This window comes from Schistocerca gregaria, chromosome 4, assembly GCF_023897955.1.
Source record: "Schistocerca gregaria isolate iqSchGreg1 chromosome 4, iqSchGreg1.2, whole genome shotgun sequence".
Taxonomy (NCBI): Eukaryota; Metazoa; Arthropoda; class Insecta; order Orthoptera; family Acrididae; genus Schistocerca; species Schistocerca gregaria.
The window spans coordinates 245,151,601-245,175,813 of NC_064923.1; the positions used below are offsets into that span (position 1 = coordinate 245,151,601).

Consider the following 24,213-nt stretch of genomic DNA (forward strand, 5'->3'; position numbering starts at 1 on the left):
TTTGTGCTTGCCAAGTCCCGTCGGGCCTGCTGAATGCGCTCTCGTAGTAAGGCCTCCTCAGTTCGTTTGAAAATGCGTTGTCCCTTTCCCGAATAGAACAGTCGCTTTATCTTCAGAAACTTCGGTATAACGTCGACGGCTCTTCAACGAGACAGGAAAGTGAGGGAACACAAAAGCTGCACTCTCTTCTTCTGGAGTCCTTCCAGGTGTCGCACTTCTCTTGACATCTCCTCCCCGTAGAGGCGTCTGATACTAAAACGTAGACTTTCACGGCCGGAAATATCATGTCCATTATAATTATCCGGGTTGTTATGCCGTGGTCGGTTGATGAATTTTGTCTCAATTCCCAACGTTTCGTTGAGACAAAATTCATCAACCGACCACGGCATAACAGCCGGGATAATTATAATGGACATTAGAGAGTTTGCTCATGATATCAGCATATCCTGCGCCACACGCCAAGCAGTTATTTCGCATGTTTTGCGTATGAAACGTGTAGCAGCAAAGTTTATTCCGAAAGTAGTTGAGTTTCGACCAGAAACGACGTTGCGTAGACATCGTTCAGGAACTGCTGAATGATGTCGACAACGATTCAGAACTTCTAAAGATTTTTATAAAAGGTAACGAAACATGGGTATACGAGTAACCAAGGCCCAATAGTCATAAAGGAGTTGCCTGAGGAGACAAGGCCGGAAAAAAACGGCAAGTTCGATAACATGTGACGGTTCTTCTCACCATTTTATTCTCACTGTTTCTGGTATTCAGTATAATTTGGACCGAAAATTATCCTGATTTCCTAACGTTCTTATTGGATTCCTTCAATGTCTCTTTGTGCTTAAACTTTTTATTTCGGTTCGTTATAAGCTCTTGTTTGATGGCTGTGTTTTAGTGTCTCAGTTTTGTACGAGGTGCAGATTTTGTTCATATTACTTTAACAGCCATCTAAAATTTTGTGTTCTGCCGTAAAAATTTGCTCATTACTTTACATTCTGTCTTATTAATTCCTTCAGTGTCCGCCTCTCCGTTTGAAATAGGTGTTTCGGCCTCATAAAGACACAATAGTTTGATGACTCTGTTGTGCTGTCCCCGCCTTGTGAATTTGAAATGCGAATTTATTTTGTGCATCGTTACTTAACTCTGATATAGATGTTGGCCTTTTGTCACGTTCCGACTTCTTATTAGTTCACTTGTTTCCATGGGGGCTTGTGGAGTGTACTACTACCCTGTACTGGATTCATTCTGCATAATTTAGGCAATTATTTCTGCGCTTCATTCTTCCATCTCTCAGGCTCTTTACATATCTGTTTTTTTCCCTCAGCATCACGCTCACACTTGAAATAATACACTACACATGCGTCCAACAATTCTCCCGCTAATTCCCTCAGTCCTGATTATGCACACTGAGATACTACAATTACTTTCTATAATTGAGGCGTGTAGATAAAAAACGGGACTTTTCATCATTTTCGTGGTATATGAGTTTTTACTGTAGTTACTTTAACATGATTCTGCGTCTGTTGCTTCCAAAATGGTATTTGTTAAGGAAAATTTTCCCCGTCTAAACCACTGTCGAAATTTCGTTTCGTGAAGAAAGAGAACTTGTCACAGAGACAAGTCCCTGTATTTCACGAAATAACATGAAGCGTGATGGCGGCACTGTAGCTGGATGCAGTAAACAACTGTGAAATTTCAGAGTGGCGTCGTTGATGGAAACTCCAGACTTGTCCAAGGACAATTTAAGTGAAATTAGAAGGAAAAAATGACGCTCTGAATTGTGGAGGAGAAATGTGATTGATTAACTGGAACAAAGTTATGGGTTTGCAGCATGTCAGCTGGAAAGGAACATCGTTCCTAAAAAGGAATAGACTGACTCTTACACACAGTCTGTGCACAATTTTCATTGTTTGTATCCTCTGTACATAATACAGAATCCGCCAGAAAAATGTATACACACTTTAAGAAACGAAAAGTATTACTTATGTGTTTATTTTACATTTAATAAATGAGCACACATCTTGCACAACCTTCAGATTAGCACATGGTTACTTTAAATGTTCAAAATGTTCACCGTTGGCGGCTAGACACGTAGCAGAATGACGAGTGATCGCCGCAACTACGTCAGTCAATGTTACAGTGGAGATCGCTGCACATGTCGCTGTAATCTTGTGGCGAAGTTCCTCCAGCGCGCGTGTCTTACGTCGATAGACGTTATCTTTCATAGTTCCCCACAAGTCGATAGGTGTTAGATCTAGCGACCGTGGAGGGAACTCTTCGTCCAATCAAGTGCCCCGGAAAATTGTCATCCAGGAAAGCTCGTACGGCTAGGTGGTAGTGTGGTGGCGCCCCGTCCTGTTGGTAGAAGACCAACAACTCCATAAAACGCAGGTATACCTGTCAAAATTCATGTACGTAACATTTCCAGGTACACTTCTCCTGTGACAGTAGCATCAAAGACAAAGGGTCCTACTAAGACCCTAGATGATAGTCCACACCATGCATGAACCCCTGGTAGACTGACCGCTTTCTCCACATAAACATGAGGATTTTTCGGTGCCCACTACACAATGTTATGCCGATTAACTGTTCCATTAACTTTACATTGTACCTCGTCACTCCATACTACCTTCGTCACAAATTGATCGTCACCAGTTATCATTTGCTGATACCATCCTCAAAATAGCATTCGGCGATCAGGATCGTCATCATTAATCGCGTGAAGTAAACGTGGAATGTAAACTTTCCACTTTACTTCTTTCCGAATTCTTCATACACTATTACTGCTAACCCCCGTTTCATGTTGAAAATTGCGTAGCAGACTTCTGTGGAGAATTAACAAACGTTTCCAACACGATATCCGATGAAGCAGGCTTCTAGCTTTAAACTGTCTTCCTGATCTTGCTTTGTGAATATCACAAATCGCTCCATGCAACTGAAGCTTTTCAATGGGTTCAGATGGCTCTGAGCACTATGGGACTTAACTTCCGAGGTCATTAGTGCCCTAGAACGTACAACTAGTTAAAATTTAACCAACCTAAGGACACCACACATATCCATACCCGAGGCAGGATTCGAACCTACGACCGTAGCGGTCTCGCGGTTCCAGACTGGAGCGCCTAGAACCGCACGGCCACTTCGGCCGGCTGAACTTTTCAATGATGCGTTTAATTATTAGGCGGGTTGGCGGTTCTGTTTCCAACTCCCTCCTCCACTGACGTTGCACTTCAACGGCATCGAAAAACTTATAAAACCACTTTACAATATATGTTCGTTCCTCGAATATCAAGCGTGCTCCAGCCATCTTGTTTTCTCAATACCGAGATCAAAGTACTAATATCTGTTGAGCCAAAGACCGTATTACAACACATATGTAACTCAATTCGAATGACAATATCGATATCTCGGTAGACCCTGACAAAGAGTGCATATATTTTTCTGGTGGACTCTACAAAATTAGCAATCTGTTTAGAAACATTTGTTTATAAATTGGGCTGTTACATAATACAAAATATTTGAGACTACGGTTTATTCAAAATCCATCTCTGTTTCACCCAGTAGCTTTGAAATGGTGAAATATGTATCCTCTGGTAAAAACTGGGATAGTCCCTCATTTTTGTAACGTTCAGAGAGCATACATGGACGTGATTCCCCTGAAACCTGAAAAATAAGATGTTTAACACATGACTGACGTTATCTCTCTGCAGTTTCGTGGGTATTTTGATAAATTGCTAGAGATATGTACTATTAATAAAGTGACTGGTGGAGAGGGATGAAACTGGAACTGAAGATTGGAACAGTTACCAAGAGTGACAAGTTCATTAACGTGTGTGTTTGAGAAAATAAACTGGGTTGTATAATAAGTAAAAAAAAGTGGAGTTAACTCTCCCGTGTTATACGTCAGGCATTAAAAAGGATACTGAATTGCATTCTATTGTCCATTTTGATATTTAATGTTTAATTGAGAAGCGTCATGGACTATGGCCGTAATTGGATTTACCTCGTCACCATTGTAATCATGACTTGTATGCTTTAGTTCTACATCAGTTTTCAAATAAAAATTGCAGAAAGAAATCAAATGGCAGCTTAAGGCGCTACGTAACATCGTTTCTACGTTTGGTTTGTTTACCGTGATTGTAGAAACGAAAAGCAGAAAACCTGAGTAGGTCAGTATCTCCCTTTTTCTTGATCAAACACTGACGATGATAGCCATTTTACTTTTTACACTTCGGGACTGGCAAGTAAGTACATAATCGTTTTTAATGTCCCACCGACGGCGATGTTACTGTTAGAGGTGCAAGAGTTCGGACTGATCGAAACAGAACAAGAAAGACTCATTGAAAACAGAAAGATACCTGAATTTAGATGGCCAAACGCTGAACTGGTCACTCATTCAAGTGCGCTCCAGATGTTATTCTTCTTTCATCTGTTTTGCCAAAAGATCTAAAAATATGTGTTCGTGGTCCGTAGAAGCATATTCAATTGGTAGGTACTTGTAATGTCTGTTACTTGGTCTTCGAGTTCTTGCTGCTCCATTTCTTGTTACTGTAAGCAGTTAGAAGTGTCTCTAGTTTATAACGTTCATTCGTCTCACTGCAAGTAACCATTTGGGTAGTGTTGTTTATATGATTTGTGTACAGACTAGATGTGTTGAGATATGGAAGAGACTTAACTTTACCAATGTCACATGATCATTCACAGTCATACAAGCAGTAGCACAAGAGGAAAAAAGTTAATGTTTCTGTCTTTGTATTGTTCTTAAGCTCAAATCATACCAAAATTGTAAGTATTATATTATTATCGTAATGCTATATAAATAGAGAGACATACTATACGATTTCCTGTAGACAACCAGAGAAGAAGTCATATTTATGATTTCATAGTCTCAATGAATGTGTACGAAATAACGCTGATCGAGCTGATAATAGCTCCACAAAAGCAACAAAAATGAAATACTAGGACGTCATTATGGAAAATCCACAAACAGCGGAGAGAATGTTATGATTCGAGAATGTAGGTCTATCAGTGTTTGTTCTCAGCTGTACACAATGAAGTTCCTAACCTCATAGTACATTCAAATATAATTTTCTGTTGGACATGAGATGGCAAAAATGAGGAAATGGTAACAGAATAAAATATTTTCAGGCTTTCATCGGCAAGCAGTTACACATCTACGAGCTTCGGACCGAATCATCCATGTCCGCCATTCTCAAGTGGATCTTATTGTATCATAATGCCGTCGACATGCTTTGATACAACGCCTACAAAGCGTTTCCCCCGCTAGAAACTCGGCGACCTATGAGTGCACAGACTGTGTGTATGAGTCAGTCTATTCCTGCCTTCGTTTAAGACACAGCACCCATAATTGAGAAAATGTATCCTCTCAAATACTCTACCACAACTAAATTTGTGACCGAGGGAGGTGGCGCAGTGGTTAGCACACTGGACTCGCATTCGGGAGGACGACGGTTTACACCCGCGTCCGGTCACCCTAATTTAGGTTTTCCGTGATTTCCCTAAATCGCTTCAGGCAAATGCCGGGATGGTTGATTTGAAAAGTCACGACCGTTTTCCTTCCCCATCCTTCCCTAATCCGATAGGACCGATGACTAGCTGTTTGGTTCCCCCCCCTCCCCCCCACTCCTCTCTCCCCCCCCCCCCCCCCAATCAACCAACCAAACAAGTAAACAGGGAAATCAAACGTTTCAAACTTTCTGAAAATATTATTACAGAAAGTCTCGTCCTTTCACGTTGCCATATGTCAACAGTAGATTCCAAACAATTGCCAGCTGTCAACCAACAACTGAGTGCTCTATGTGTATGCAATCAGAACATGGGAGTCGTATAATAAATTGCTTTGTGTCGCACAAAAATCTTTCTTAGATGTTGAGTGACTTAGGGTCCACAAGAATTTATTGTCTCCCATCCATTCCTTGTTACTGCAATTTGTTTCAATTACGGTAGTGTCTATATCAGTTAATTGAAGCAGCTGATATGCAGTGACACATGGTGTGCAACAGTTCAAATCCACAGGTAAATCCTACAACACGATCTTTTCATGTAGTGTTAATGTGGAGAAACACAGTGTGGCTGTCTCATAATTCCCTAACTTTTTGATCAACATTTGAAGGTACTAAATTTTTAATTATGTTATTAAAATACGAGACGTAATCTTAACTTTCTCGTACAGATAACTATTGTAGCAGGCAAAGGCGAGACTGTTCATGTATCCATTTACTAACCGAATTCCTTTGCTCAGTACGGTAAAAATGTCGAATGTTGAAAGGATCAAGACTGCGATTTGAAGGCAAATTTAATGTTACAGATTATTTTCTGGAATTACTAGTTGTAGGAGTACAAATGGAGGGAAGATACAGCATAGTTAGTTTATTAAGTAATCCTCTCTGAAGTACATAGTCGCCCTGTGTCCGAGATACAACCTATACGTTTCTATTACCACATAACAGTTTTTAAAAATACACTCGTGGAAATTGAAATAAGAACACCGTGAATTCATTGTCCCAGGAAGGGGAAACTTTATTGACACATTCCTGGGGTCAGATACATCTCACGATCACACTGACAGAACCACAGGCACATAGACACAGGCAACAGAGCATGCACAATGTCGGCACTAGTACAGTGTATATCCACCTTTCGCAGCAATGCAGGCTGCTATTCTCCCATGGAGACGATCGTAGAGATGCTGAATGTAGTCCTGTGGAACGGCTTGCCATGCCATTTCATCCGGCGCCTCAGTTGGACCAGCGTTCGTGCTGGACCTGCAGAACGCATGAGACGACGCTTCATCCAGTCCCAAACATGCTCAATGGGGGACAGATCCAGAGATCATGCTGGCCAGGGTAGTTGACTTACACCTTTTAGAGCACGTTGGGTGGCACGGGATACATGCGGACGTGCATTGTCCTGTTGGAACAGCAAGTTCCCTTGCCGGTCTAGGAATGGTAGAACGACGGGTTCGATGACGGTTTGGATGTACCGTGCACTATTCAGTGTCCCCTCGACGATCACCAGAGGTGTACGGCCAGTGTAGGAGATCGCTCCCCACATCATGATGCCGGGTGTTGACCCTGTGTCCCTCGGTCGTATGCAGTCCTGATTGTGGCGCTCACTTGCACGACGCCAATCACGCATACGACCATCATTGGCACCAAGGCAGAAGCGACTCTCATCGCTGAAGACGACACGTGTCCATTCGTCCCTCCATTCACGCCTGTCGCGACACCACTGGAGGCGGGCTGCACGATGTTGGGGCGTGAGCGGAAGACGGCCTAACGGTGTGCGGGACCGTAGCCCAGCTTCATGGAGACGGTTGCGAATGGTCCTCGCCGATACCCCAGGAGCAACAGTGTCCCTAATTTGCTGGGAAGTGGCGGTGCGGTCCCCTACGGCACTGCGTAGGATCCTACGGTCATGGCGTGCATCCGTGCGTCGCTGCGGTCCGGTCCCAGGTCGATGGGCACGTGCACCTTCCGCCGACCACTGGCGACAACATCGATGTACTGTGGAGACCTCACGCCCCACGTGTTGAGCAATTCGGCGGTACGTCCACCCGGCCTCCCGCATGCCCACTATACGCCCTCGCTCAAAGTCCGTCAACTGCACATACGGTTCACGTCCACGCTGTCGTGGCATGCTACCAGTGTTAAAGACTGCGATGGAGCTCCGTATGCTACGGCAAACTGGCTGACACTGACGGCGGCGGTGCACAAATGCTGCGCAGCTATCGCCATTCGACGGCCAACACCGCGGTTCCTGGTGTGTCCGCTGTGCCGTGCGTGTGATCATTGCTTGTACAGCCCTCTCGCAGTGTCCGGAGCAAGTATGGTGGGTCTGACACACCGGTGTCAATGTGTTCTTTTTTCCATTTCCAGGAGTGTATGATATCGCTTGAAGCCAAAAATCTTCTGTATTGGTAGACCACTTCATATTTCTGCTACACGATCGACGTATTTGACTCTTCCACTGGTGTCTCTTTCAGTATCTTCCGGTATCCACCATTAGCTCAATGCTAGATTTGCCTCCACTAAGAGCAGCTTATAGTCTTATTATTAAATTATATGGGGCTACCAAAAATTTCCGTTCCAAACTCGTGCAGTTCAGAATGTGTATGCCAGTGTGATAACCATTCCACCGTCGGACCGGGTTGTAGATACCAGTTCGGTAAAACTCTGTATCCCGCTGTGGGAAAAAGTCCGTAACTGCCTGTTGCACATGCTCGTCCGACTGGAACGCCTTTTTTAAGGGACTGAAGGCGAGATAATCGCATGAGGAGAGGACCATTGGGAGCTGGAGTGTCTACCATGTGTGTTGGCAGCTACGACGTATGCTGTATGGAGACGTGCGTTATAACGAAGCAGCGGTACCCCTTGGCGCACCATTCCACAAAAATGGTTCAAATGGCTCTGAGCACTATGGGACTCAACTGCTGTGGTCATCAGTCCCCTAGAACTTAGAACTACTTAAACCTAACTAACCTAACGACATCACACACATCCATGCCCGAGGCAGGATTCGAACCTGCGACCGTAGCAGTCGCACGGTTCCGGACTGCGCGCCTAGAACCGCGAGACAACCGCGGCCGGCACCATTCCACAACCGTGTCTCTCTTTCGGAAGCCAAGAAAATAATATCAGCATTTTGGTCCTGTTTGGACGCATTACGCCATAGTTCACTTCTCCACATTCACCGCATGCAAGTCTGAAAGACACGAATACCACACTAATCCCTTGACTACATGTAGATGGTTACATACCCGAATCAGAGTCTCTCGACGCTGCATACTGCTGCAGCAGCGCTCTCAAACGGAAACTTTTTGATCGCCCCTTACATGAAAACGAGACATGTCAAGAACTGTAAACTCAAAAACTTACCTAGGTTCTACACAAGCCGTCATCCATGCACCAGTTAGAGACCACTAAGTTGACGGTCTACGAAGAGGGTGAGACGGCATGGCTTGTCACAGTAACGTCTTCACCGTAAACAGTTGAGACACTGGTTTTGCGCTTAAGTCACTTACAGTTTCTCAGCTCATTGGTCATCATTAAGGACTCTGAACTGCGTGTGGAAGTGGATAAACTGAGGCCAAAGATTTTGTTGATGTAACATTCACCTGAATCCTTGTTCCAGCAATTCGACGACGGTACACGCAGACAAAGCCGTAAGAAATGTACTTTCAGAATCATGGTGGATGGAGCATTACATTTTTTGACTTTTATATCCGTAACTGACAACCCATAGCCGAATGGGACGGGCTCCGATTGAAAAGGATAAATGAGGTGACTGCAATTACTTTACATTGAGGGCAATCTTGGACCAAAGATAGGCTACGTGGTCTGTTCTTTTGAAAGTCTGCTTACCGAGTTTTGTGTGTACGTAGCGTTGGAAAATATACAACTTTTTCGCCTGTGTGGAGGAGTCGTCTAATGAGCCCAAGAATGTGATGAGGAGACGTATGGGTTCCAAATACGGCTGTAACATGGTTTGTAATATTGCATGTATTGTAATATGGAGGTGCTTAAACGTCTTTGGCAGTGTGTAGCGATGACTTTTAGGTACTGTATGCAAAAGATAAAAAAAAACAACCAAAAAATCATTATTCACATTAGCAGAGATGTTGTAACTTATGTTTTATGCTTTGTGCCTAAAAATTTTAAACAAGGGTAAAGAAGTTTCATAGATTTCCTTAAGACACAAGCCGTTCCAGGAAACCTATATTGAAATGAGGTACAACACGATTAGTTATTCGAAAGCGTATCTAAAAAAAACGAAGTTTCACATTTTATTAATTAGTTACGATCTATGAAACCCATACATGAGTAATAATCAGAAATATTTATTACATCAGTATTTGAGGTCTTTACAGAGAAATAGGAACAAACTAATTTTGTTAACTCTTTGAGGTAAAATAACGATCACAAGTATGCACAATCTACTTTCCTTAGGTAAAAATCTACAAATTTACAGATTATATATTTCACAGAACAATACTGTGTGTCAGTTCAATATTGTTACACGTGATGTCCATTTATTCTTTCGACCAAAGGTAAGAGCGATATAAAACAATTGTGTTTTATTAAAAAAGTTTTTGTAATAAGAAAATCCTATCATTTTATACACAAGTACTTACCAGTTATTGGAGTTTTAGTATATGCACCACCCTCAGCAATATAGTGGTGATGCACTGCTCGTTCTCAAAAAAGTCAACACAGTTACTGATTTAGTCCTCATAGTGTTGTCCAATGGAGTTAGTACACTTTCGTTATCATCAATCAGTCTATCGAACGAATTACAAGAGTAGACACATAGTACAATTTGGAATGTAATTCAAGGTGTAACTAGTCTTTTTTTTTTTACTTCAAAAATAATATTCGTCTTAAGCGCCAGAAAAAAGTATATGGGAGTGTGCTCAAATCTTTGGTTTTTTAGTATGACACTTTCTCGAGAAGTTGTAAAGCCCATCGTTGTAGCTCTTACGAAAACGTAAAGTATCTTCGTTTAATTACCTTTTCCCACTCTGTTGAATAAATTCGCGAGCGATTAATGGAAACAAAAATAAAACTAAGTTTAGTGAAACTCGTTGCTATATCACTATTTGTTGTCCTTTTCGAGAAAATCTTAACTACCTGCTCTTGTAGTGCTCAAATGACTATCTCCAAAGTTCCGCATATATATAGCGTAACACTGTCACGTCATGGAGACGCAGATATCTCCGGTGAAGCGGTGTCATAGCACAAAAGACACATTCCAAGTTTCATTAACCTTGATAAGACATCTAAAAAAGAAATAGGGAGTTGTTTTATTGACTGGTTATACAGATACAGCCATTAAATACACTAAACTTTTAGAATGCAGGTTCTGACAATATTTCTTAATTAATGAACTGTAGCTTAATCCGTCATTTAGCATAATTTTTAATGTTCCTTTGATAAATTAAATACGAGTTTTTGGCAGAACCAAAACAACGTTCCAAATTAAACAAACTGATAGAACCGTTACAGCTGCGACTGCCCAATGCATAGCAAAATCCAGTCTATGCATTAAGGTCCCCACTGTCACTCAAAGGGTATTACTTACACTCTTTGCAAAACGATCAGCGAAACAGTCCTTCATAGTCGACGTATTGACAGTGGCTTTCTTCGTTATGCCAGTAATGCGAGCGAGACATCTTCCGCCAAAACTAAAACGTTACTGTTAGATTTGATGGTGTAATTATTACATCCACGTAGTAGAATGTATACGCCACAAGATCTATAATGGCAAACAAACTGAAGTACCGCGTTGTTCAGAATGAGTATTTTAGTCCGCCGCCTACTATAGACTACTGTATTTAAATACGTATCTGCTTAAAATTTATTCATTACTGCTAGTGGATAATGAAAACTTCATAAACTTCGTTCAGCGAACTACTCTTAGGCTATAGGTAAGCCTCCATGCGCTTCCTGTCCCAAGCTAGTGTGCAGTAAAATATAAAAGGGAATATTGATCAGTAAGAGGGTTTCCCCCGAAAGGAAAAATTTCAGGATCGGTTCCTGGTTTGGCGTGAAGTTTTAATCTGACACAGAATTTTTACGAATTTCCATGTTAAAACTAACACTGAAATTTTTCTAGTACCTTGGCCCATTGTAAAAGTAAACAAATCCGATCTCATATCAAACTCCTCATTTCAGAAGATATTAATGGTATTCAAGATGGCCGTAATAACAATGAGCAACGTTGGCCAGAATATTCAGGTATTTCTAGTCTTTCCGTTGCCCCGGCTGCAAGTCAACTGCTCATCAGTCCGAAACAAGTGTCTCCACTTTATCTGCCTAACTACATACGCACTGAGATAAGGAAACAAACACTATAATTAGGATTTCGTGGTACGTCTCTTTTTCTCAAGTTCCACAATAAACGCTAATCAGCAGAATATAACTCTTTATTTTAACGTTTTTGACAATTAATTCCTGTAGAGATTCGATATACGCAGTGCCTTTGGCATGCTTTTGTTTCCGATGAATAGTCTGCTACCACTTTACAGTTAGCTCATGTTCTGGTGACATTTGAAACACATTTCTTATCTTTTCCTGCATGATCAATTTATAGTTGTATCTAAGAACAGCTAATAATATTAGAGAATACCTGTACATCAGAGTGCTAATTGATGTCAATATTCGAAATTAAAATTATCCTTTGGTAGGATGGACAACGATGCCACAGCTTTCTTTCCAAGTTCCATTCGAGAAAATGTCGTATCGATTCTGTATACTGGCTACAGACTACGCTGGTAACGCTTTACAGACATGAAAGCTGTACAGACTTTCATGAAGATATATCATTACCACCGGATAGAGGTCACTAACAGTTTTAAACGTCTAGATATATCAAGTTAGACTCCGAATAACAGCTGTACTTTGAAGATATTGAAAGAGGGCGCTTGTAAACGTTTGAATCGAAAGCGTATATCTTAATACTGTACTGTTATGTTTCGCCATCTGTAGTACGTCTTATAATTCTTCCCAGGCAGTTTGCCTCGTATTCTTTGCTTTACTACTTCGAGATTGCAATGTTATATACTAATTTATGTTATCACTCACATTCTTTGTATTGTTTGTTCCGCTTTTCCGTTTTGAGGCACTCTTTCGCTACATTCTGTCAGCGTAACTTTTAGTGACCACACGACCCATGGGCTTTGTCGCCGAATGACACTATGTAGTGGCCCAGTGTTTCGCTTCTAGCGTTAGATTACTCAGTCTGACATGTATATCAATTAATGACAGATTTTATTTAGAAAATAATAAATCTGTTTCACCAGAACAGTTTGTCTTAACGTTTCTTGTGGCACCATAGTAAGTGAATGAAGGTTTCATGAAGATACACATACGGCACTTCAGAAATGCATCCATCGGGACATTGTGTTCTGTCGTTTCATATGACTTCTCAATTTTCACATAATTTGAATGCAGACCGAAGATCCTATCGTATAAGGAGCCACGCATGTGTGGGGGATGAGCTGTAATAGTGGCAACACTGTCGTAGTGACACAACTTAACGGAATCAAATAACGCCGCTTAGATACGTACATATACTTTACCCAGCGCAAATGGACAGTCATTTCCATATCACATGCATGTGCAGATACGGGAAGACCAGAGCTTCTGCTAACAGACGGTCTAATGTAGTGCTGTGACAGTGTTTTTGAAACAAGAAACAAGGAGTTGGATAAAACTCGTATGAGCACGCAGACATGCAGCATGACAGTGCCAGCAAGGCCTTCAAGAATCCTGCGAGTAATTTGCCTTGCGTTGCAAAACAGTGGCAAAGTGGAATGGAGGAATGTCAAATTGTGGTGTTTTTCGTTAGCTGCTCTGAGAGACAGACTCAGCACACACCGCAGGAACTCGTGTGCACCATAAAAATTCACGACTGGTTCCGCATTATTCATTATTTGACGGAAATTCGGAAATAGCTACCATACGACGCTGTTCGTACATACCAGAAACGCCATGAACGCGAAGGAAATGCTTTGTTACACCGTATCGTTACGCTAGATCAGAAATGGAGAAAATTGTAAAAGCCACTCCCAAAACGACAAAGTAATAGAGCATTACAAGTTACTACGAGTATCGAAAGTTCTGCGTGTCAAAGTTTCTGTGCTTCTCGTGTGAGACTGCGATGGTATTGCCCTAACTCTTACCGTTTCTATCGGCGGGCCGTTATTGCCCCGTATTACTATCCATTTTTCGAATGCAGCCTCCTATCAGCTGTGAGGAAATAGAGGGTACACTTTCTGCAGAACCCGCTCATCATTTTGCAGGATAATGCCCGGCGCATACAGTGCGAACTGCGACTAACTTTTTCGATCTGTGCGGCTGAGAATTTCTGTTCCATTCACCATACTCTCTGGACTTAGGCCCTTGTTACGCCTACTGGGTTCTTAAGAGCAAGGAAGAGCTTCATTGCATTCGCTTCACAACTGTTCCAGAGATTCCAGAATGAGATTTTCACTCTCCAGCGGAGGGTAGCAGACGAGGTACTGACACAAGTGAAGCTGTGAGGATGGGGCTTGGGTCGTGCTCGGGTAACTCAGATGATAGAGCACTTGCCCGCGAAAGGCAATGGTCCCGAGTTTGAGTGTCGGTTTTAATCTGCCAGGAAGTTTTGTTCCAGAGATTCTTCGGGCAATAGACCTATCAACACAACTGGCACTGCTAAAAGTTTCGCATGAGCTTCACACCGTTGGCAACGGACTATATTCTGGTGATTATTTTGAAGTGCAGTAAAACTTTGACATTTGATTTTTTTTCTGAATTAGTTGTAAATAAATAGTTTTAATAGCAATTGAAAAGATTGTCTGTAACAGTTGGGCCCTGTGGTTTTGTCAGACGTATAATGTTAATGCAAGTGATGTGCTATGTAATTTGTCATTGTAAGTGTGGCATAGCAATACTCCAAGTAACTACAGCGCTCAATATGGACGAGCACTTCTCTGGACATCGGTGTGAAATTACACAGCCGCGACCCAATGGCAACGAAGCTTAGCAGAGGAGCTGTCCTCTCGCCGGTCATCTTCCGTCGCATTGTCGGCACCGTGGGACCGGCCCGCTCCTCTCACGCAGTCGTCGTTCCAGCTGAGCACCGCCTTACGCAGACGCTTGCTGGAATCTCCATTGTCTGCCGAACTGGACGGCGTCTGCTAGCGGCAGGCGGCAGGCGGCACCCCTGACGCTGGCAGCAGATTACTTCACGGACGACCGCGCCGCCCCCACGCAGCCGGGCCCGTGGCTGGAGAAGGCGCCCGAGTAGCGTTGCATGAGCGCTTCCAGCAGCGCCACGTCGCCCTGCTGCTGCTGTTGCTGTTGGGGGCGATGGGGGCGGCAGTCGCTCGCCTCCCCCACGGCTAGCTCCTCCGGCGGCGAGCGGCCAGCCGCAAGGCCGTGCAGCACCGGTACTGCATAGATGTGGTCCTCGGGGTCGCTGGGCGAACCTGTGACGTCATTGCGTCCAAAAGAAGGCAGTTTTTGTTTCTCTTCTCGCTTGCAGCAGCACACTGTAGCGTCTCAGCTGAGAGCAATGATAAAATATGCATCTATTTGAGGAGATTTGGAGAACTGGGATGATACCAACTGAATGGCAGTCAGCTTTTATCCATCCTCTACTCAAAAAGGCGATAAAAAGAGTGTCAATAACTATAGGGTGTCACAAAAAGGTACGCCCAAACTTTCAGGAAAAATTCCTCTCACACAAAGAAAGAAAATATGTTATGTGGAGATGTGTTCGGAAACGCTTACTTTCCATGTTAGAGCTCATTTTATTACTTCTCTTCAAATCATATTAATCATGGAATGGAAACACACAACAACAGAACGTACCAGCGTGACTTCAAACACTTTGTTACAGGAAATGTTCAAAATGTCCTTCGTTAGTGAGGATACATGCACCCACCCTCCGTTGCATGGCATTCCTGATGCGCTGATGCGACCCTGGAGAATGACGTATTGTATCACAGCCGTCCACAATACGAGCACGAAGAGTCTCTACATTTGGTACCGGGGTTGCGTAGACAAGAAATTTCAAATGCATCCATAAATGAAAGTCAAGAGGGTTGAGGTCAGGAGAGCGTGGAGGCCATGGAATTGGTCCGCCTGTACCAATCCATAGGTCACCGAATCTGTTGTTGACAAGCGTACGAACACTTAGACTGAAATGTGCAGGAGCTCCATCGTGCATGAACCACATGTTGTGTCACCCTTGTAAAGGCACATGTTCTAGCAGCACAGGTAGAGTACACCGTATGAAATCATGACAACGTGCTCCAATGAGCGTAGGTGGACGAAACTAAAATGAGCTCTAACATGGAAATTAAGCGTTTCCGGACACATGTCCACATAACATCTTTTCTTTATTTGTGTAAGGAATGTTTCCTGAAAGTTTGGCCGTACCTTTTTGTAACACCCTGTATAGTGGCATCTCATTAGTATATGCTCCACATAATATTCTCTCCAAAGCAATACAGAACAGAATAGATTATCTTGACCAACTCATTGGGGAAATGTCAAGTTGGTTTCCGCATGGGTCGTTCTAGCCCAGAATAGATCTTTAACCTGAAGAACATCATCAGGTACAAAAAAATGGAAAAATGGAGGAAATACCACGTAGTCGGAGGAAATAACTACGTGGTCTTATTTGTTGACTTTCAGAAGGCATATGACTCCATCGACCGAGAGGCATAAATGAATATTTTGGTACTGTTTGGGATGGATGATACATCAAGAAAACGGATCAAACAAACTCTCACTATCACAGTGTCACAAATAAAATTTATGGGTGAGATTTCAGAACCCTTTACAGTCAGAATTAGCGTAATACAAGGAGATGAACTAACCCCATTAATTTTCAACTGCGTCTTGGAAAAGGTCATTCGAGAATGGAGAAAGTTGTTAGCACAAGAAAAAACAAATGGAGAGCGGTTCAGATTTGGTCCTAAGAAGAAAGGGGTGTACATTGACTGCTTAGGCCTTTGCGGTGACCTGGCCATATTTGCTAGTAACATAGAATCAGTAGTCAACAAGATCAACAGGCTGTCAGAAATTACTGAAACAGTTGGACTGCAGATCTCTATTCAAAAGACAAATTATATGCGAACATCTGTAATGGACCTGCATGGATGATAACCAATCTGGGATAAATCGGACGAGTTAAGAATTTCAGATATCTCGGTGAAGCTATCCACAAGACTGGATTAGAAGAAGATGCAATTAATGTCAGGATGAGGAAGTTAGCCCAGGCATACCAACTGAAAAAGAATACCAATAACGAAAATTCTACGAGTATAGGGCCACGTTCCGACATTATAAAACAGTTGTAAAACCTGAGGGCTTATATGCGTCCGAAACTTTGACCATGAACAGACAAGGTCAAGCTGAGCGGCTGGAAAAGCAAGAGTGTGGGTTATTAAGGAAAATCCTAGACAATAGATGTGTTGATGGACAATTGCGAATGAGAGCTTGTGAGTATTTGTACAGCAAGACAGAACCTATCACATCATCCATTGAAAAGAGACGATTCTTATTTTACGGCCATCTCATGAGAATGGATGATGACCGACTAACAAAAAGAGTATGGAGTTTCGTACAATCTAAGAAGACAATGCCGAGTTGGTTCGAAGAATGTGAAAAAGATGTTAGGCACATTGGTGTCTCAGAGAGTGAAATTCCTGAGAGGAACAAATTTAGAAGATTGGCCAAAGACTAACGAGGTATTAAAATGGCATCAAATTCCAAAAGACGGAGAGGACCTTTGTCCGAAGAGCATAAACAAGCACTTCTTGGTGGGGTTACAGGATACTTGCAGGAAGTCAAAGCTGGAACAAGAACAAGACCCAGACACTAAAATGAAATTGGTTGTTACCACGCAGTTCATAGAGGTCCAATTCGATTGAAAAAAAATGCAAGCACAGTCTCTTGAGCATGATGCATGTGCTTTTAAAATTATTCCCAATCATTTGGGTGCCGTTTATGAGAGTTGTGTGTTACGTTTGCATACTTCAGCGATTTTGTAGGAAAAAAAGAAATTAAGCCTGAAGTGTAATATTTGTAATTAGTAAGAATACTTTCGCTTAGAACACAATTCCTGTTTGTGAAGACATAGCCAGCGAAAATATCTATGAGTGACTGAATAGTGATATCTGGAAGTGTCATTGTCCATTTTGATAACTTTTATATTTTTAGTTTTTGTAAATTTACAACTGAACGTGTTTTGGCCACAGCATTCATCAAAATCACATTTAAAATTTCGATATACTATTTCTTGTAACTTCAAATGATACTTGTTCAGCAGACTATTCTACAGAACAAGTGCACGTATAGAGAGTATAGAGCAAGTGCGCATGTGAAGTGACAAGTTAAATTGTAGCCAGATTGTAAATGTGGGTCTCATGATGTCTGTGCCCAAAATGAGTTAGATCGAATATATTTAAAAAAATTAAAAATATAAATTGCCATCAAAACGGACATTTATACAAGTGATGCTTATTAACCAGAATTTGAGCAGCTAACTGATGCAGGCGTAGAGAACAAAGTACAGAAATGGAATGAATATGAAACAATCAAGGAACCCATTATGCTGCACAATAAGGCAGTGAGATGTGTTAATCTGGTATTAGAGTACGCTGGACGAAGTTCGCATGACGGTACCAATGTTTTGAGTCGCAGAAAATTAGAACTGGGTTCAAGAAAAACGAGCATCACAAACATAAACAGGAAAAACTGGACCACTATTTCCCGAAAGTGAACTAAAAACCACTGATACAAAATGCAATGTGTTTTAATTGTGTAAGTATTGGCTGAGCTTTCAGATTTTACATGTATAATCGTAGAAAGGTTTGTGACTACCACCAATGTCAGTTTCTCATGTATTTTTAGAATAATGCATGTTCTTGGGTTATTCATTCAGCGATGGATGTGTATTAACACAGTTAGTGTGGTGTGTGGTGCTTACTGTACAGAGTTACTTGATGACAGCTCGTAACCTCTCTGAAGCCATAGGGAATGAGCAGTAGATGAGGAGAGTTGTTGGAGCAAGACTGTGTTGAAAAAAAAAAAAAAAAAAAAAAACAACCGTTAAACGTGTTAAACATGAGAGTATGACAATTTTGACACGGGGCACTTTTGGGGAGTCCAGCTGATTGGTGCAGGTCTTTTATTTGACGCCACTTGAGCGACTTGCGTGACGATGAAGATTAAATGATTGTTATGACACAAACATGCACTGCAGAGTGTAGAAAATCCCCGACCCTGCTGGAAGTTGAGTACGGTGCTCCGTGATCAAGAGTTACCAACGCTAACCACAAGACAACGAGCTGCTGACAGAGTGTTTTGGAAAGGATGTGTGACAGGATATTAGGAGAGGAGGATAACAAATCCAGCGTTAGGGAAGGGAGTGAAGGAAACAGTAGGGGGAAAGCACGAGTCCTGATATCGAGAAGAGATTCCTCTGTTGGTGGAAGTGCACCGGTGTACAGTGGTTAATAATTAGTCTTGAAATAATATAATGGTTCGTGTCAAGCTTGTGAGAAGTGTAAGATATCTTACGATGATCAGTGTGGGAGATGAGGGACAGAGTTCATGGCTTTTGAGGAGTTAAAGAGAGTGGCGAGATTTTGGTGAAGTGGTAAAGCAGGGTAACGTTGGTATAAGATCGGAGTGATGAATTTAAGGCATTGTAGGTGTGGAGTAGGCGTAGAATTATTGGCTAGATATCAAGACATCTTGGAATAGACCAAAGCCGCTGTCTAAATACTGAAAAAAAATGATCAGCAGCAATGGTGTCCGAAAACTTCAGGTGTAAGGCGTCATCCTCGTTCCGCCACCAGCCATGTTAGAAAGGGCAGGTGTGGACAGAGTTTCAGGATGACCTCTTTCCCGTGGCGTGGAAAACTGCTCCTAAAAAGCGGAAGTGTCAGTAACGATCCACGGCATGAGGATGCAGAGCTAATGGAAACCGCTGCGTTTCTGTAATCGAAAAATTATAATGCTGATCGCTTAATCGCCAAAGGATTCTGGATTAGTTCCCCATTCAGATTTTGAGGAGGGAACTGCGAACGGAGAGAACACCATAAGATAAATATTTAATAACCAATGAACAGTTAACATTCTACGAATCAGAGCGTAGAATGTGAGAAGGTTAAACGTGAAATGAAAACTAGAAAATCGGAAGAGGTAAATTGAAAGGCTCACTCTAGGTGTAGTGGGTGTTAGGGAAATTATATGGAAGAAAATATGAATTTCTGGTCAGACGAATATAGAACAGTATTAACAGCAAATGAAAATGGCATAATGGAAGTAGTACTCATAATGAGTTTGAAGGAAGGGTAGGGAATGGCTTATAGCGTACAATTCAGTGACAGATTCGATCTCTTCAGAATATACCGTAAACCAACGCCAGTAACGATGTGCGCATGCATGGCCACATCACAAGCAGAATAAGAAGAGATAAACTAGATGAGGATATTGAGCGGATAATTCGATGTTGAAAGGTATACGGAATTTAATAACAAGGAGGGGGTTGAATGCAACAGTAGGATAAGGAATAGAAGACAGAGTTATGAGTCTGGCAGTGAGAGGCGAAAAAACTACGTGGCTTCTGCAATAATTTTCAGTTAATAACAGCAGAAATACAGTTCATAAACCACAAGAGGAGGAGGAGGAGGTACACTTGCAAAGTGCCTGGACACATGACGATTCGGGCTTGAATATGCCATAGGCAGACAGAGATTCCGTAATCAGATACCGGATTGTGAGATGTACCAAGGAGCAGATATAGACTGGGATCACAGTTTTGAATCGATGAGAAGTGGGCGGAAGTTTAAGAGAACCGCCTAGAAGAATCAGTGTGGAAAGAAATTGGATACTGAAGCACTAACGAAAGACGAGATGCATCTTCAACTCTCTACGATCGTCAATAATGCGATAGTTAATGTCACAGTAAGCAGTTCAGTTGAAGCTTCGAAAAGGGAGTCTCAGAAATTGCGGGCAGAAACACAAGAAAGGTGACTATGAAGAAACCTTGGGTAAAAGAAGACATTCTTTAGCAAATCGACGACAGAAAGACGTAGAAAAACGTCAAAAAAAGGAAAACTGGAAAACAACGATGAAATACGCAGAAAGTACAGGGAAGCTATGGCGAAATGGGTGAATAAAAAAGTGAAGAAACTAAAAAAGAAATTGTCGTCATAAGCAGTCATTCAGCATACAGGGAAGTCGAAAGAATCTTCTGTGAAATTATAAGCAAGCGAGCAAACATTAATAATGCATTGGTAATTCCATTAGTGAAGCCAGATGAGAGAGCCGATAGGTGCAAGAAATGCAATATACCCCTCTACAAGAAGAGCAGACTCGCCTAATATTCGTGGTAAAAAAAGAAAGGAAAGTCGTTATGAAAAACAAAGGGGACCCAGTATTATAATCGGAGTTTAACAGAAGTGTGGTCAAATAAGACAGAAGAGGTACAATTAGCATTGGAACAATTAGCAACAAAATGGCTATTCAAGTTGGCGTGTAGAGACTAGAGACATACCAACTGACTATCAGGAAAATATCATCCACGCAATCTCTAAAACAGCAAATACAGATAAGTGCGAGAACTATCTCATAATCAGTTTAACGTTTCATTAACTCACTTTGGTGACAGAAATAATGGACGCAAGAATGGAAAAGAAATTCGCCGAGCTTCTAGGTGACGATATTTGAATTTAGGAAAGATACAGGCACAAGAGAGGCAGTCCTGAATCTGTGCTTGATAAAGGAATCAAGACTAAAGAAAAACCAAGACACGTTCATCTGACTTGTCAACGCAGAAAGAGCATCCGACAACATAAAGTGCGGCAAGGCGTTCGTAATTATGAGGACAATAATTGTAAGTTACAGTGGAAGTCTTGTAATACAAAACATGTACGGGAATCAAGCCGGAACAATACGACCAAGAACGAAGTACTCGCATCAAAAAGGGTATAAGAGGATGATTCGCTATTATTGCCGAATCCATACATGGAATAAACAATGGCGGATACAAAAGAAAGGTCAAGAGTGCGATTAAAATTCAAGGTGGAAGGATATCATAAGATTTGCTGTTAACATTGCTATCCTCATTGAAAGTGAAGAAAAATTAAAGGACTTGTTGAACGGAATGAGCAGTCTAATGAGTACGGAATATGGTTCGAGAATAAGTCGTGAAAGGTAAAAGTAATGACAATTACACAGATTGATGACCATGAAGTAGATGATGTTAATAATTTATTCTGTCTTGGAAGCCAAATACCACATGACAGGTGAAGCAAAGAACACATGAAGAAGCAGACTAGCACTGGTAAAGAGGGGCATTGGTAACAGGTAAAAGTCTACTAGTGACAAATATAGGCCTTAATATGAGGAAGAAGTCTGTAAGAATGTACGTTTGAAATACAGTATTGTGTGGTGATGAGAGAGTGACTGTGGGAAAAATGGATTAGAGCAGAATCTAAGGGTTTGAGATGTGAAGCAGAATATTACATGGGGTACGGTAGAGGGTCGAAATCTCCATATTCGACTGAATAATAGCTTAATGGCGTTTTACTCTTTTGATGTTTTTTGGATGGTCAGTAGACGAGATTTCAATGTTAGGTTATGTCAGTGTTTAGCCCAATGTTTTTTAGTTTGTTTGTTAGTCGGATAGGGTAGTAGTAAATTCTGACTTAGAATCGATGGGTGCGGAAACTACGGGTAATTCTTCCTATAGTTGCGAAAAATCAGCAACGGAACTGGGAAGTAGACAGCATGAATATAAGAAAACTAAATTGTAGGTATACTAACCAGCGTGTTGAAGAATTATGTGAAGTACAAGGAGATTATAATATATTAGAGCATATATGTGACGAAATGGACGGTCGATTAAAGATATTGGTATATGAACACCATAACATCTTGAAACCTCTCAAAAAGTGGAAAGAATGTTCTCCAGTAAAATGGCAGCTGAAGCATGAAGGCAATATCCAGACTGACAAATTTTGTCAATATGGTATGCGCTGGGAACATTTGGCCTGAAAAACTAAGCATTTCTGAAAGTAAGACAACACGAAAGAACGCAAAGACTTTAGAACAGTTAATTTCACTTGACGCATTGCAAAGACGATGTGTAGCCTTTACTCACACATGTTGCGTCGTAAGATTTGAAAGTAAAATTGAGAGAATCACAGGGAACAGTTAGCATGATTCAGAGAAGGAAAAGGAATATGAGATGCTACTGGATTTTTGATATAACAGGACAAAGTTTGGCAGAGGTTGACAGGGATAAGAACATCAGAGGATAAGGCCTCATGGAGGGCGCCTCGCTATCATTCACGTCGGATTCTTAGAAAAGTAAATCAATCAGTCGTGTGCAGACGTGTCTTCAACGCACGCTGAGGAACGTGATATTGACCTTTGCCATGGCTGCATGGGAAATGTGGTTCGCATGCGGTGCGCCTTAGGCACCTTCTGTACTTAGGTACGGCTGTGCAGGTGGCCAACGGTCCAGCCACATCCCACCGCGTTATAAATTATAGCAGGCACCAAGCAGTTTCTGAACTATCACGAGCACTTTACTTCATTTGTCTTTGATTTGTACATATTATTTACTGACATACTTGTACCTGGTTTATTTTCTGGATAAGTGACTGTTATTGGAGACTTATCAATAGTATAATACTGTGTAGATAACTAAACCTCGGTGTCTTAATACGTCACTAATTTGTAGTGACCTTCTGCCCTTTACCAAACTGCACTGCTTGGATAGCACGCTCCAGAAAATTACAGAATTTTATTAGCCTTCACAATAAAAGGGCATTTGGTCATTGGGAAGTTTAGTTACGTCTTCAGGTAGTACACCTAGAAGCTGGTAGTGATCAGATATTCTCAGGCGATTGTTGCTTTTGGACAGTGTAACCCTAAGCAATGGCATACTTTCCATTGGTGGTCTTGCAGCTGCCAACGTCGAACCATTGATGAAACAAATCAGCGTGCATCTGTCCATCTCACAGTGAGGGCGATTCATACCTTCACAGCCTTGCTGACAAGATGACACTCATTCGAGTTAGGGTCACGCTGTGCTGTCCAGTATCAGCTCACCGCTACTTGTGACCTTCTGTTCAGTGGTACCTGTAATCTTTACTGGCATAGCCGTATACTATGTTCGAGTGGCCATGTCATAGTGTGCCAAATCCATTTCCCAGAGCCTGATCATTCTACCCCAGTCCAAGTCATCGATATTTTGGTGTATACTCTTTGACATGAGAAAATGCCCCGCCGTTGCTATCACGTTTTTCTTAGAGTAGTAGCGCTATAATAATTTGTTTGGCGTTCCATTGACATTTTTAGTCACACAACAGAGAGATTAAATGTTTCCCACCCATTCATTGATAATTACTCTAAATCACCTGCGCGTTGCTTGAAGAAGTATCCATGTAAAGGTAGACTGACGTGACAAAAGTCAGAGAATACCTCCTAATATGGTGTCGGACTTCCTTTTATAATGCACAGTGCAGCAACTCGATGTGGGATGGACTTCATAAGTCTGTCAAACTGTCCTGCAGAAATACAGAGCCATGCTGTCTCTATAGCGGTCAGTGATTGCGAAAGTGTTACCGGTGCAGGATTTTATGCTCGACCTGACCTCTCGATTATGCCACATAAATTTTAGACGCGA

At 41.8% G+C, this 24,213-nt stretch overlaps 1 protein-coding gene across 1 annotated transcript in view; it reads right to left on the minus strand.

The window, feature by feature from the left end:
- Window positions 1–9,752: 9,752 nt before the first annotated feature.
- The window catches only part of LOC126267430 (uncharacterized), a 212,682-nt gene continuing 198,221 nt past the window's right edge, over window positions 9,753–24,213 (minus strand). Inside the window, exon 6 of the mRNA XM_049972683.1 lies at window positions 9,753–14,983. Coding sequence (XP_049828640.1) covers window positions 14,736–14,983 — 248 coding nt within the window. The 3' untranslated portion in view covers window positions 9,753–14,735. The remainder of the gene's footprint in view (window positions 14,984–24,213) is intronic.